Here is a 14,616-nt window from a genome sequence, read left to right as displayed (position 1 = left end):
CAGATCACCAGCGCACCTGGGCAAGAAGTCGACGTTCATCTGTCAGGATCACGTGATGTTATTCATCCTTCCAATTCGCGTAAGCGACGATCAACAGTGGGATCAAAGAAACCTTTAAGAGTCCCGCAAACAGCTTTATATTCCTGCCTTGAAAATGACTACGCTGGCAAAGCGTATCCGCACGAGGGCACGTTAAAGAGGTCTAACTTTCCCGTATATATAAAATTGGCTATTCAAACATACGATATCATTTCGACGTGCTACAGTGTACCCTACACATTCATCTCTAGTCGAGTAATTTCATATCCACCAATTCCAAAGGGTAATAGCCACTCCCGTCCCAAGACTCAGGACACCCGCCAAAGATGCCCAGTCAGCGAGCGTAGGCACAGGCCGAATAATCAAAGGCTCATCACCGTCGTCACTAAATTGGCCGTTCTTGTAAAATTCAGCCATCAACTCGTCCTTTTCTAAGAACCGCTTCCGAAGCCAGAGACTAAACTGCTCTGAGCGGTCTTCGTCCTTCTTGCTTTCGACTTCAGAACGATCCATTTTTTCGTCATCTCTTGTATTCATTGTCGCCGCTTCGTTGAAGCCCGGAAGATCTTTTACAGGGAATTTTTGGACGTGCATGTGAACACGCTCAGGACCCTTGGCTTCAAAAAAGACTCGACTCAGACTATAGACTTCGTAGGGGGTTTGCTTTCCATCTAGTCCCTGATAACCCATTGTGATATCCCATAGATGGGTGGCGGCGGGTTGGAGATTTTTGAGACAAAAGTATAGGCCAGTCGATTTTGGTATGAGGACATGTTGTGGATCATCGGGGATATCCATCTTCTTGGCATAGGCACGGCACTTTTCTTTCGTGTCGTCAGTAATGATAGTGCCTTCGGGAAAGATGACCAACCAGACTGGAAGTTTGTCGCGAAGCGAGCGATGAAGGATTTTTGACATAGTAACTCGGTCCAGAGCCCATTTACGAGCGAGGAAGATAAACTCGAAGAATTGCATTCCCCAACCTAGAAATAAAACGGGATCAGTACAGAGATCCGTGGTCGTGGTTTACACCCAAAACGTACCAAATACGGGCAAAAACTTCAAAGACTCTTTTAGAATAATCTTTAAACTTCCATGCGCATTCCTCTTCCACGCCAAAATCCACAGCCACCACCAATCGCTGTAGATCTGATGATTGGCCATGATGACCGCAGTGGCATCTTTATCCAGATGTCTATGATTGCCGGTTACAACAATCTCCACAGGTGTAAAAAGATATGTCAGCAGTACGATCAAGGAGCCAAACATGGCCTGTGTAAATTGGATGTATCGTCGGTAGAGGTGGCGTGAGACGAGGGAGAGAATGAGGGACGGGTATTGTACGAGATTGATAGACGCGGCGGAACAGTCCATGATAACGACAAAGATGAACGTCCGGAAGATGAACCGGACCTTCTCCATTACTTTGGACATTTTAAGGGATAAATTCGGGTTTGTCTCCTCGCTGTCAAATGCGAGTTTTGGGGTCGGACTCCAGTGGGACGGCGCGTGTTATACCAAAATGGACACCACGATGAAGGCTGCGAGCAAGAGAAACAAGACCAAGTCAGCGTTCAATCACTATCTCACCACAGCTAGTATATCATCATCACTCACCCGTACCCTTATTGAGAATACTCTAGAAATGGCCCAAAGTTTATGGGGGATAGCAGGAATAAGCAACAGGGGATCGAAATCCCGTGGCGGCTTGTCCGTCACGCGCGCTTGTGTAACATTACATTAGAGTTTGGTGACATGGCAACAACCTGAACGGAGATCCCACTGCGAATATGGTTTCGGAAGATCATTCCATTACTGCATAATGACACTACAGGACGATGCGCGGGTAGACCGCGAGAATACGACTAGCACATCCCAGCCGTCCACTTTGTCGTCCGCATGGAATTGGACTCTCCGCTCCCTTGGCCTCTCCTCAAAACCCACCACCAGCCGGCCGCAACCTGAGGAACCTACGCCAACAATACCAAGATCTGATCCCGTAGCAGAGAAAATTCACATTGCCCCCGAAGTATGGGAAAATCCTTACCACCCTCTTCCTGGTCCTCCTACTACCCCTGCCGAACGGGACTGTCTCCAAAAAATTATTCAAGAGGAACGCGAAGCACTGGCCTCAGCTGTAGCCCACAAACTCGCCCCGCATGCGCTGCAGATCACTGCAAGAAATAATTGTGCGGATCTAAATTGGGCATATGCTGACTGTTTAAGGAATGGGTCGTGGATGGAGAGGTCTTCTCTTTGTTCTGAGAAGAATAAGGCGTTTAAAAAGTGCTTCCAAATTCAACAGGTACTTTTCTGATACGTGTGAGGATTGTATTTGAGTGATCATGTAGGCTGATTGCATTTTTGTTTCAATGCAGCGAAATCTGGAAAAGCTTGGCTATGGACGACCAGGGTTGACGGAGCGTGAACGGGCAATTATTGCCGACCAGGCGGATCAGAAGTACTTGGAGGAAATAGAAGTTGAAAAATTGGAGGCGCAAACTGCAGAAACTGGCATATAGTAGATGATTTCGACCATTAATGGGATTGATAGTTCAATCGAATATAGAGAGATGAAGATATCCACCAGCGGAATAACCGTGCCAACCCAAGTTTACAAGTTTACGGATGGAATATCAAATTTACACAACCACGTTATCCTTGGGAAACGTTTTCATGACTGGTATGCTGCTCATCGACACAATCACCTGTTTTCCCTCGGAATAGAAGGCCGATTGCCCCCGAAAACCATCAAACTCCACTCTCTCCCCAAATCAGAAAAAACAAAAGCTCATTCTTCCTCCATCTTATCTGCTGGCGTAATCACCCTAAATACATCCGTCAACGTCACCACCGACACAGGTGGTCCGCCCGCCCGCTCCACAACCCAGACGCGGTGTGCGCGTGTTGCTACCATCTTCCCAACAGCATAGCCTAATGTTGATGTTTCAAGAACGTCAAAGACAGGAAGCTTGTCCTATGGCAAGAGTGTTTAGTGAGCAACTGCTACTTGTGCGGTAGAGAAAGGGATGTGTACCTTCCCGTCCATCAGGCCCTGGTCCGAACGAAGTGTTATTAGTATGAATTCATATGATCCGCGATATGTAGACCTTACCTGTTCGGAATCAATGAACCCAACAAAATGCAAACAAGTCTCCCAGAGCAAATTAAACCGAAATGATCGCATGACCCATTTGATGTCTGACATGCTCAAATTCGCCACGATGCCACCACTGTCGTTCAATACGGCTAAAGAAGACACATCATTTTTGGCTAGAAGGAATTTGTAAGATAATGGTATATGCGCGAAGGAGAGATAGTCGAAGGTTACCCATGATTTTCAAGGCTTCCAGGACGGTTGTTTGCGCGTCGACTGCAACGACGGATTTGCTACCCAGACCCAGTTCGCGTAACTATCATACACGAGAACCGTAATTAACCAGAATGTGTGTAGTTATGTTTGTGTACTCATCCAACGTACCGGTTTAGCAAAGATTTGCTGAACATCCGGAAACAGCTTCAACTAGTGGAATAGAGTGCAACACAGCTTGAGTCCGTCATTACTGTGCAACTGGAGAACAAGAAGCACCTACATTATTGTACAAATATTGAATAACAGTGCTCTGTGAAATAATGCCTCTCAATTCCCCGTCCCTCACTGCGACACGGTGAATTCCCTTGGAGAAAAGATCTGCCTAATGCCGATCGACAAAGTTTGAGGATAGTATAAACAAGCTGAAGATGTAGAACTCTCAACTTACGACTTGCAAAAGGGGTGTTTCCTCCATGACGGAATAAAACGGGTTTTTGTGTGAGATATCTGATAAACAAGGTTATCAGGCGGCACAGGTAATATTTATAAAAGACCATTGCGATAGAATACCTGCTGCAAGCTTTGCTGGAACGGGTTGATGTGCACGTGCCCGTTTTACCAACTCTTTCAGCTCCATCGGTGTTGAATCGTCGAGAGGTGCGTCTTTGCTTAGTCCTATTAGCACATAGGTGACCACGTCCCTGTCGGGGGAAAGGTGTTATGCTAACGGTTGCAGATTTGATGTGACTGTATGATCTTACCGGTAGTCAAACATTCCCACAAAAGTGCTCCGTTCCTGCCAATGAATCACGCTGAGCTGTCTACCAGCGTTTCCGGGCGCCATTAACCGAAACGGTTTGCCGTATCCCTACCTACCTTATCCCAAACAGGCGCAGACGAAATCCCATTCTTAATCAAAGTCTGAAAAGAACCGTTGAATCATCTCCTGTTGCTTTATATTCGAAAAACACACCTACCTCGCAAGCTTGCTCAACAGATACATCCCCGGGAATCACCACCAACTGCTGTTTCGATGCTGCAAGAAGATCGGCGCATGGTATATTGTACCATTTGTGGTAGGATAAGCCTTCATGCTATAATAGGTGATCGAAGTAGAAAAGTTGGAAATGCGCCGACGGGGGTTGCGAAAAAATGCTCATACATCAGGCTCAATCCGATGATTTCCACCAACGTCCATGTTCCCTTCGTTGAATATAGCAGTCATATTCTTTAAAGTGTCTGTTTACAGTGTAGTTGTTTGCGTTTGCTGGGGATGGTGTCGGGATTGTGTTTTTGCCAATTGCGAGGCAGGCTCGACTTCAAAGGTGATGGTCGCGATGCGCGTTCTTGTGAGCATGAATACGCGTGACGTAAGCTCCATGCCTTGTCCAATCTGTCCTTCGCCCATGGTTGGTGTTTCTTTACAAAGGGGACATGCCCCGATACAATCGATACTTTGCCCTGATGACACCTAAAGTACGAAACAGGACTCCAAAGACCAGTAAGGGGATATTTTCGACCTGTGTTGCACTTGGACAAGATCTCGCGGCAACTACTGCTCTGCGTCATACATTGAGGCTACCTCACTGATCTCGGTTACCTCACAGTAATATTTTTACCGCATCTCAAATACAATACACTCTACAACGGTATCCAACTATAAAGAACAACAAACAACAACAGAAAACATGTGGCACTAAATAATGCCGCTCTTATGCTGCTTTGCTCTTGGCACCTACTTCCTTCCTAACCCACCCTTCACGCCATGCCAAAAACGCAGGTAGCACCACCGCGATTCCAACAATCGGCGAAGCGATCATCCCCCCAAAGACTACCAAGAAACCGTGAAGAGGTGCAACCAGGCCCGCCTTAACACCTTTCCGGACTTCGCTAGCGAGGAATAGTACGGCAATCAGGCCGGAGAATGCAAGGTCCGCAGTGATGCTCACTTGACACGGGTTATCGTACACAGCATCGGCCTGTCTCTGCAGGATTTCCGGAACGTTGAGACCGCTCCAGTCTTGCCAACGCTGGTACGTCGCGAAACCGTAGGAGACTAGGTTTGCAATCGCCAAGAAGGTGTACAAACTTTCGATGCCTTTTTGGCTTGACAGGTTTGTGGTGGATGTGATTGTCTTTGGCCTGTGAATCAAAACTGGTCCAGCCGCGCCCAAGACGGGCAGAAGTAGAGCAAGATGAAGGAGCTTTAGATTGACTCCAAACAGCACGGAAGATGGTTCGATATAGGGCGTATAGGCTACTCCTAGAACGTAGAATCCAAAGAGAAGGAAGACGCTAGGCGTGAGTCGAGGAGATGACTTTAGTACGTAGGTTCCTGAAAACGTGAGTCAACAGATGAGTACACTGCGAGATCGAGAAGTGAGAATAACTTACTTTCTATCACACTTCTTTGCACCAAAAAGGAAGCAAAGCAAACACTCATGGCGCCCAAAAATCCCAGCAAAACGTAGGCCAGAGCGCTACCAAGACCTGCTCTAATCAATCCCGGCCCCCCCTTGACGGTTTTCCGAGCCCAATGATGTACACCCTCACTCCAAATAAGGGCAACAATAACGGCGGCGACATTCAACAACTGAACGCTCCACCACCAACCATCGGGGTTGCGCGTCACCGCCACATATGCCGCGTCGAACCAGTCGCTCTCGGTCAAGTAGTCGGTCAAGGTACTATTGCCCCCAAAGGTTTGGTAGTCATTTTCGATGAATTTGAAAATTTCGGTCCAAGTAATATACAAGGAGGCGAGAGCTATAGGGGTGTATATCCACGCGGCGATCGTGTAAGGTAGTGATCTCAGCGCTCGGGATAGGGCAATGGTAAGACATGCACCAAACGTTAAAAAGTACAGAGATATGGACACCACCGACTTGATGGGAATAGAACGCAGCTGAGAGAGGAAAGACGACTCCATGGTTGCCACTGCCCCGTGCGACGCGAGAAGATGAGTCGACGCGATCCAACTCTGCGACGACGCCGGGATGGCGACGACGAAGGATGCAGGGGATGTTGCCATGGCATACATTATTATGCGCAGTCACTTTGCCAGCGTTGCTTTTGTGCGAGGTGTGTGCCGTCTGAACTTTCAACGATATCCCCAAAAATGGCAAGCTCTGGAACACTCAGCCGTTCGATACTCGCTCCTCTCGCATAAATTGCATTTTGTTTGTTTCCACGAATAGTAACCGCCACTCCTGTCCCTTTCCATGATTGTCCAATCAGATCGCGTGCACTGCCGCGCCCACCTCCCTTCATGCCATAAATGAAATAATCTGAACATTCCCATTTATCATCGTCTAGCTTATATAAAGATCCCCCTCCACCCTTTTCCCTTCCTTTCCTCGCTGCTGCGTTTCTCCCACGTCGGTTGTGATTTCTTTGTGGATTATCCATCGTACGAAACGTGTTGGAATATTTTGGCAGCAAAGGTAGAGCGATGGATGTGATTTTCAACGAGTATATCGGGGTCACGGTTGCTGATCTCCGAGTTTTCATGGTGATCTCTAGAGATCACCTCGGCATTTTCCCCTTCAAAGCAATTTGATATGGAGAGCTTAATCTATCCTTCTCCTTTACCTCATCCTGCGATTGTGGGGTCTGCCCCAGCAGCCGAGTCGCAAACCCATCCACATCCCTATCTTTTCCCATCACAGGGCACGTCCAATGTTTCCCAATTCAACCCTGCCCCGTTCGTCAACAACAGTCTCTTTGCCCCTGCTGCTGAACCTTGGACTCAAGCTGGTATGATGTCTAATAAAAAGCGAAAAGGCGGGTGTGATAGTGATGATGAGGATACAGATGAGGTAGGGTATTGAGAGCGCGATCTGCTGATGGTGTTTCTTTCTTTTTCTTTTTTTTTTTCTCGGAAAGCCAATTGGACAAGACAAGCGTTTTTCTCCCATGTTGGGCGCACGCCATGGATTTCCACTGGAGTTCCGTAATCCATACGACCGTGTCTAACCGCTCGCTCCTCGTCCTCCTCCCTTTCATTCTGCAGCACCGCCCCAAGCGTCCTTCGGTTGCAGTATTCCAGGCCTACGCTCCCGCGGATTCTTCATCTTCACCGACGACATCTCTCCTTAATTCTCTTGTCCAAGATGCCAACACTGTTGTTCGGCGCCCACAAGGACCAACCGATACTTTTGCGTCTACCCTTGCCTCTCCTTGGTGTCTCCCTGTGTACACCCAACCCAAATCGGAGAGCGCGGTGATAGTTGACGATCCTTTGGAAGCAGATATGATGGATATGGAAGATGAACAATGTGTTCCTGTCGAAAGCGTCAATGCCATTAGGGTAACTGGCATTTGTGGAATGTGATAAAAGTCGTATTTATTTAGTGCCTTCTTGTGGATGCTTTTTTTAGTTTCTTGTAGCTGTACATTGGCCTTTTTAATTTAACGTAATTGTACATTTCCCCTATGATGGTTGAATGATTTGAATAATGCATATAATGCACTTTGCCAGACGTGTTTTCATTGTCATTCTTCTAGTTTCTATCATAGATCGTTAGGCGAGAATGCCAATTCAACAAGGGGTGTTCGACGCGTCTCGTGCGTTAAGTTTATGCTAAAGCAAGCAATAGCAAGCAATTGACGGATCCTGAACACACATCTGACTTTCCACGCCGGTCAGCCATTGATGCTTATTCACAACCCACTGCCAAATACAGCTTTCAATAGTCATTGGATATGGGACCCCATGTTCAAACCCTCTTTCTTTCCATGGATACTTTGAGCGCTTTCACTTTTAAGCGTCACCAAAAATAGAACCTTAATGCAAAATTAAATCCTATAGAGATGTAAAGCTAAACAAGAAATGATTTGCAAACATGGGCATTATATTCAATGACGCCTCATTTTACACAATGTCTTGTTTTTCAACATGTTGCGGTCAAGCTGGACTAATTCTAGCTTTGTGTCTCCTTTGTATTTACAGCATAGGACCATGGGATGTGGATGGGCTTGTTATTTTCAATGGAAACTGTCGGAATCCATTTGACAATTCAAGCGTTGGTCGATCGGAGGGTTGGAACTATAAAGCGCTGTGCGTTTAATTTCTTCCAACTGAGGTGGAAAATTGAGCTTTTGAAGCCATGACATTGAGAACATCGTCTGCGGTTCGGGTGCATTTAAGAACGATTTTGAACAACGAGGCGCAAACACCTTACTCGTTGCAAGACTTTGAGGTTGGTTTGCTTTGGTTTAATGTGATCCCCCCTTGTTATCTTGTTGAATTGACTTTGGTGTTTTCTTTAATTCTTAAAAGCGTTTTCTCAAATCGGAACACACTTCAGAAAATCTCTCATTCTGGCTTCTTGCGTCTGAATATCGGAAAGAAGCTAGCCAAATATACTCCAGTTACGTTGCTGCCAATCAGCGACAGAATGATTCCGAAATACACCGTCGCTCCGTGTCTTCAGAATCCACAACGGGGTCTATTCCAAGCCTTCGTCGCCATTCACGGGCCAGTCTGGCAGATATAGTACTGTCACCCTCGGACCATGCTGTACTGCAACAGAAGCTGAAAATACTTGTTGCTACTTTCTTGACGCCTGGCGCTGACCAGGAGCTGAACATCAATGGTGCAGTTAGGAAGCGTATTGTGGCAGAGATTGACGATAAGGGTGCGGTCTACCCTGGTGTTTTGGATGCAGTCATGGACAAAGTGTACGATATGCTTCGATTGGGGAGTTACCCCCGCTTCATCAAACTCGCTTCGACGGGCCAGATAAAACCACCAGCAAGTCTTGATCGAACTACAACAGAAAATACACTGCCAGAAACCGAAACAGATACAGTAGGCTCCCTCCCTGCCAAGCGTCCACGATCGCCTACATTGACGACGCCCTCTACCCCGGCACCTGTCAGACACCAGAGATCACTATTGAAAAAGAGTCGCCGCGCATCCAACTCGGAAGAGGACAAGAAAGGGGAAGAACTGCGCGCAGCTCCAATGACTCCTATGCCAAGACGCAAGAATTCATTTTTGGAAAAGATTGGGTTGAGAAGGAGCAGTAGTTCAACGGCCCGGATTGGACCAGTCGGTGAGGAAGTTGCTATTGGTGGACAGGTTAAAGTTGCATAGAAGTAATATGCACCAGGCATCTCCCATCAGTATAAGATGAGGATACCGTCTTGTGTAAACGATAACCCGAAAGAAGGTCATTTATATCCCAGTGTGGCGATTTAGAAATGAGGTTTTGATGTGAACGGTATATCGTAGTAACACTCAGAATCAGCCTTCTTGTAGTGAATGAGACCAATCTGTGGAAGTACCATAGAATTTAATATCATAATTGATTGCTGATACCATATTTACACATTCCCTTGAACGGCCCTGTTGATGCACCATGCTCAATACATTCATCCCTTGTTGACTATCCTCTTCCAAGACAAGTTCCTTCCAAGCTCCTCCCGTCATAGATACCCGCTCATCCAACTTCTCCTAAACCAGCATTTCAACTTGCGCACTCCACCATTGACACCCTTGTATCGGTGAACATGGGAAAACACGGTAAAGCGGGCTCGCAGGTATTTTAAGGCCGACATTTTCGTGACGTATCGTCGGTTGGGAGGTTTCTGTGGTTATCCTATCGTATCCCGATGAGGTTTACAGTTTAGGTTCAAAGAAAATCAAAAGGCCTTCAAAAATGTTCAGCACGCCAGTTCTCGTTTGTTCGCTTGTTGTTGACCACTTCACAAGCGGGACCTGATGACCAATCCCACTGCGCCACACTCGAATGTGGGAAAATAGAAATGTCAGTGCCACGGAGCATTGCAGCCAGTTGAATTAACCACATTTATTGTGAACCTCACGAAGATAAACAAAAAAACGGGTCCAATATGTGCGGCAATAAATGATTGATTCTGCAGTTGCTCCACCATTGAAAAACGGGTCCAATGCGCAGTTGTCATATTTCTATATAAACCCGCCTTCTCTGCCCATTTCCCAGGTTTTCATCCATTTTTCTATTCCAATCATCATGCCTGTAACGACGAGGACGTCTTTGAGAGATCGCGAGTCAGCCACGCGGGAAGCACGAATCGCGTGACCAACTCCACCGATTGGGTTACCGCGACCGAAAAAACCGGTTCGAGGATGGCAATTGGTGCATTAGATTTCAGCCTGCCTCGTACAACCTGTGGAGGCCCGAGCTAGTGCGGAAAAGGAAGAGATCAGTACCGCCACCAATAAATCAGTTGCGGTGCAGTGGCACCCATTAGTTTAGTTTAGTTTAACAGTTTATCCAAAAAATCTTGTATAAAAAGGATGTATTCAATAGAATAAGTCAGGGGCAGAAGCCATAGTGACACTAAATCCCCACAACTAGCTTCTCAACTCCAATCTTAGGTTAACAGGAACCTAACAGAGTGCTTCAACGGCCTGATCACCTGCACTGAAGCCTCTAAATCCTGCTCAGTTCACAACTAACCAATTCTCCTTGCCTCTCACCCCCAATTTGCTATCGACACCCAAAGAAAGGATTCGGAGACTATGATTCCTAGTACGGACACCTACACAACCTGCTAGGAGACCCAAGTTGTCTTTACCATAGTCTACCAACAAAAAAATCTGTTACATGGTGGAGAAGCACGACGAAGTGCCTTCCCCTCTCAAATTCAGCTGAAAACCTTATTCAGTCATACTGAAACCCTTGTGCAAACCAAGATCCACTCAGGTAGCTACTCGGAAACCTTTTCTCTCATTTCAGAAACAGACTTCACAAAACTGAGAATGATGCCAGTCAAACACTCACCAACGCAAGGCCGCTCACCTGTGATCCAGACTCATTGTAACAGGCTAGCAGGGACAAGAAGACAACAGAAAACTAGGGAAGAGTTGGTTACTACTTGTTATTTTCCTCCTTTGAGGGGCCTCAGAGAGGTCCTCTTTTTATAGACAAAGGGGCTGACAAATGCTATATCCTAACTACCCAATCAGATCTTGTACATGTCATCCTAAACTATTTGTCAGCCTATTGCACCATTTATAGCCAATCACAAGTGAGACAAGTCATCCTAAATACACTATGCCACTTGATTAAAAGGGGCAGATGCTAGTGTGTCAGGATACTCATCTAATTTAGCCAGAAATGGCTAAATCTGCTTATTTATCTAATTCTGGTCAAATGAATGCTGACACCATCAGCAAAGTCATGTGACCACTAGTTTGGAACCACATCTAACCAGTATAACCATAGCACTGACAGAAGAATTCTGTCACACTCCCCCACTTTAAGATTAAGCTCCCTTCTGGGCTAGGAACTCCTTCAAGATTTCTCTGCCATGGGGTGCTGCAAGTGGTCACAGAACGGCGAAGAACGGAAGCTCTTGCTACATGTTCTCCCTACATAGCATTTTTATGAGAAAAGAGGGGGGACACAAAATACACTCCATGATTTTTGGGAAAAAGCTGTATAAATTTGGTTCAATTGATGAAAAAGATAGAACTAAATAGAAATATGCATCTGTTTAAATGGCCTCGTTGGTTTCCTGCTGAAAAACTGGTTGCATATTTCATGTAGGCAACTCAGGCGTCAGAACTCATCCCATCTCAACATTACCTTCGAGGCATACCAGCCGGGATTGGCCGCTCCGCGCCCGGCATCTTCCGCCGCTTTTGATGCTACTTTTTTACATGTAGCCCTGGGATTTCGTTTTCTTTCTTCATGCATGCCGGGCGCGGAGCGTCCAATCCCGGCAGGGATGCCAGCACGGCGAGCGGCGAAAGCAGTAGATATGTACTGTTGACAATCATGATGAACGATAGCATGATTTCGACCATGCGAATAGTTTTTTAGTTTATCCAAACATTCATAGCAGGAATACACAGCGCATTTCAGACATATGCAGAGTTGATATTCTCTAAAGCCTGTACAAGTATCGCAACGCATCGAAATGCGCATTTTTATTATCATGAGTGGAAGATTATTCAGCGTGCATTTTAAGTACCTTTAGAAGCAATATTCTTCAACTGAGCGTATTCTTTCCCCACATTCATAATGTGGTCATCCATGTCCAATAGAGTTTCCTGATGCTGCAATATGCATTTGCAGATCGCCCTTTTATCTAGCGTAGGATCCTTGATGACAGGCATTAGGGTTTTCAGGTTTATGGTGATAAGATGCTTTCGATTTCTGAAAAATGCTATAGACGAATAATTTATGAAGCCATTATGGTTTGTATCAGATAATGTAGGGTCTTGAAATGACAGCGAGAATTGCTTCGTTTGTAGAATATCAGAGAAGTCTTTGATCATGTTTTTGAATGATCCTTGATGTAGGTCATCAAACATGGTTATAAAGTCGTCTTTGGTAGACCGTACGGATATGAAATGCATTCTATTTGACTCTCATCTCTAAAAAAAACAGCCGTTCGTTTCTCGAATGACCCAACAATACAAAATTGTTGAGAATAGCGAGATAACCACTACGCTTGAAGCATAATTGGTCGAGTTTCTTCAAGTGGATGATGGAGAGAATCTCTTGAAAGATATGTTCATTTTCAGGTGTTTGGGGTAAATAGAGAATTACCCTGCTCTTGTCCCCTCTTAACATACTTTCACAAAATTTCCAAAATTTATCCATGTCGCCCTTTACAGCATCTCTTATATTGAAAACTGAATGACCAGCAATGTCCGCGCGCTGCATTTTTATGTCTTCATAGCTTCATTTTTTTTAATAACGGCACTCGTTCGAGTTCTAAGCACCAAGTTCCGTAATCTCTATAATTGTTACGTCTGCACTTATGTCCGGTGCTGCATTTACTGCTGAAAAATTGGTAAAATATGCTACATCAGGAACTAAACCCGACACGATGAATGAGGCATAAATTGTTCTGTTCACTCCAGCATTATAGTTAAAATCACTGGAAAAGACTGACGGCATCGAACCGGCATTAGTTCCTAGATACACATTGAGCGTTCCTCCTGCATTATTGGTGCCATGCAAGTTGATGGTATAGCGTATCAATGCCCGGCCGGCTGTAGAAACATAGAATGTCTTTGTTCCGCTACCAGTTGTGATTACATCTTTAGTTAGCATCTTGAACACCTGAATCTTAGGGAAGGCTTGTACTTGTGTAGAGACCCATTGTTCAGTCGCACATTTTTGTCCATTAGCGTAGACCGCTGTATTTGCATAAAGGTTTCCACCTGATACGACATGGGCACCGACCGCAAGTCCACCTGCAACCACCAAAGCGCCAGTTGTACTCAATAACGCTGGAGTGGTGCTTTCAACAACGACATTACCTGTGTTAGGATAAACGTAAATACCTTTTGCTCCCTGAGATTGAAGGCGCAAGGCACCCACGTCATTACGAAGAGTCAAACAATTCTGCGCTCCATCAACTGAACGATTACTTCCATTCATAAAAAGAACAGACGAACCACCGGATGCAGTTAGATACAAAATCGAACAAGCATTTGTTCCTGTGTCTACATTCTTGACCTGAATGCTTCTTAAAGCATTTACACTGGTGTTTCCGATGATGACATCTCTATCAAAATAAGCATTTCCGGTTGCTCCATTAAGCGACATACTTTGAATAGATGCGTTGTTTTGTCCGACATAGAAATTCAGGTCTACATTGTTACTACCAGGCAAATAGGATTGTATAGAACATATATTTTGCGTTGCGTGTGAAAACATGAGGGTATTGGTTTGTCCAACACTATAGTTAGTATTTTGGACGGTCATTTGTGCACCAGAAACCCATAGTTTCTTAGCGATTCCTGCTCCACCCTTCACTTGAAGTGCTCCAGTGATGGGTGATGTTGAATCAGCGGTATCGTTGGAAATGATGGCTGCCACCGATAATGGACTACTGTTTGTGAGAACATCTTGTTTTGTTGAGATACTCGATTGTAATGTAGAGACATTCGCTTGTAATGTAGAGACGTTCCCTTGCAATGTAGAGACGTTCGCTTGTAGTGCTGATATGTCTGGTGCGTAGTCAACAATGTTCAAGATACTTCGGACTGTAGTATCATTTTCGAGAACAAATCCATTTACATCATCTCCCATAACAAACATATTGCTCATAGGTGACATCGATGCAATGGAATCAAGCAAGGGACTTGCATTCTGCTTACCCGATAGGTCAACATCTGTAATACCTAGAATAGACCTTACTTCACTAGGTGTTTTCACTGCAAAGGTAGTAGTAGGATTTCCAACGATAAATGAATTTGCTGAGAGGACGAGCCACTTATAGAATCAAGTAAGGACTTGAAGCCTGTTTTTGAA

General features: G+C 45.4%; 7 protein-coding genes across 7 annotated transcripts; 3 read left to right on the top strand and 4 right to left on the bottom strand.

Annotated features, from left to right (window-relative positions):
• Positions 1–121: 121 nt before the first annotated feature.
• SPPG_05639 (uncharacterized protein) lies at positions 122–1,720 on the bottom strand. The gene is made up of 3 exons (XM_016753848.1): positions 1,657–1,720; positions 1,083–1,580; positions 122–1,022 (listed from the first exon to the last, which is right to left on the bottom strand). Exons 2-3 carry the CDS (start codon positions 1,471–1,473, stop codon positions 301–303), a joined length of 1,113 nt encoding a protein of 370 aa, XP_016607436.1. The 5' UTR covers positions 1,474–1,580; positions 1,657–1,720; the 3' UTR covers positions 122–300.
• A 105-nt stretch (positions 1,721–1,825) lies between these two features.
• SPPG_05638 (uncharacterized protein) lies at positions 1,826–2,845 on the top strand. The gene is made up of 2 exons (XM_016753847.1): positions 1,826–2,344; positions 2,418–2,845. Exons 1-2 carry the CDS (start codon positions 1,862–1,864, stop codon positions 2,559–2,561), a joined length of 627 nt encoding a protein of 208 aa, XP_016607435.1. The 5' UTR covers positions 1,826–1,861; the 3' UTR covers positions 2,562–2,845.
• SPPG_05637 (uncharacterized protein) lies at positions 2,565–4,695 on the bottom strand. Its single transcript, XM_016753846.1, has 12 exons — positions 4,515–4,695; positions 4,330–4,446; positions 4,229–4,273; positions 4,114–4,148; positions 3,923–4,053; positions 3,801–3,859; positions 3,633–3,734; positions 3,521–3,562; positions 3,371–3,452; positions 3,155–3,312; positions 3,077–3,094; positions 2,565–3,016 (listed from the first exon to the last, which is right to left on the bottom strand). Exons 1-12 carry the CDS (start codon positions 4,575–4,577, stop codon positions 2,831–2,833), a joined length of 1,038 nt encoding a protein of 345 aa, XP_016607434.1. The 5' UTR covers positions 4,578–4,695; the 3' UTR covers positions 2,565–2,830.
• Positions 4,696–4,942: 247 nt separating this feature from the next.
• Positions 4,943–6,383, bottom strand: SPPG_05636 (uncharacterized protein; the record flags this gene model as incomplete). Its single annotated transcript, XM_016753845.1, has 2 exons — positions 4,943–5,687; positions 5,747–6,383. 2 exons carry the CDS (start codon positions 6,381–6,383, stop codon positions 5,065–5,067), a joined length of 1,260 nt encoding a protein of 419 aa, XP_016607433.1. The 3' UTR covers positions 4,943–5,064.
• Positions 6,384–6,709: 326 nt separating this feature from the next.
• On the top strand, positions 6,710–7,832 carry SPPG_05635 (uncharacterized protein). The gene is made up of 3 exons (XM_016753844.1): positions 6,710–6,795; positions 6,875–7,170; positions 7,365–7,832. Exons 2-3 carry the CDS (start codon positions 6,913–6,915, stop codon positions 7,683–7,685), a joined length of 579 nt encoding a protein of 192 aa, XP_016607432.1. The 5' UTR covers positions 6,710–6,795; positions 6,875–6,912; the 3' UTR covers positions 7,686–7,832.
• Positions 7,833–8,364: 532 nt separating this feature from the next.
• On the top strand, positions 8,365–9,681 carry SPPG_05634 (uncharacterized protein). Its single transcript, XM_016753843.1, has 2 exons — positions 8,365–8,553; positions 8,634–9,681. Exons 1-2 carry the CDS (start codon positions 8,461–8,463, stop codon positions 9,450–9,452), a joined length of 912 nt encoding a protein of 303 aa, XP_016607431.1. The 5' UTR covers positions 8,365–8,460; the 3' UTR covers positions 9,453–9,681.
• Positions 9,682–13,068: 3,387 nt separating this feature from the next.
• On the bottom strand, positions 13,069–14,421 carry SPPG_05633 (uncharacterized protein; the record flags this gene model as incomplete). The annotated part of the gene is made up of 1 exon (XM_016753842.1): positions 13,069–14,421. One exon carries the CDS (start codon positions 14,419–14,421, stop codon positions 13,069–13,071), a length of 1,353 nt encoding a protein of 450 aa, XP_016607430.1.
• Between the last annotated feature and the right edge of the window lie 195 nt (positions 14,422–14,616).

This window comes from Spizellomyces punctatus (genome assembly GCF_000182565.1).
Source record: "Spizellomyces punctatus DAOM BR117 chromosome Unknown supercont1.9, whole genome shotgun sequence".
NCBI classification, from domain to species: domain Eukaryota; kingdom Fungi; phylum Chytridiomycota; class Chytridiomycetes; order Spizellomycetales; family Spizellomycetaceae; genus Spizellomyces; species Spizellomyces punctatus.
The sequence above is the reverse complement of the archived record's forward strand: the minus strand, read 5'-3'. Positions and strand labels throughout refer to the sequence as shown.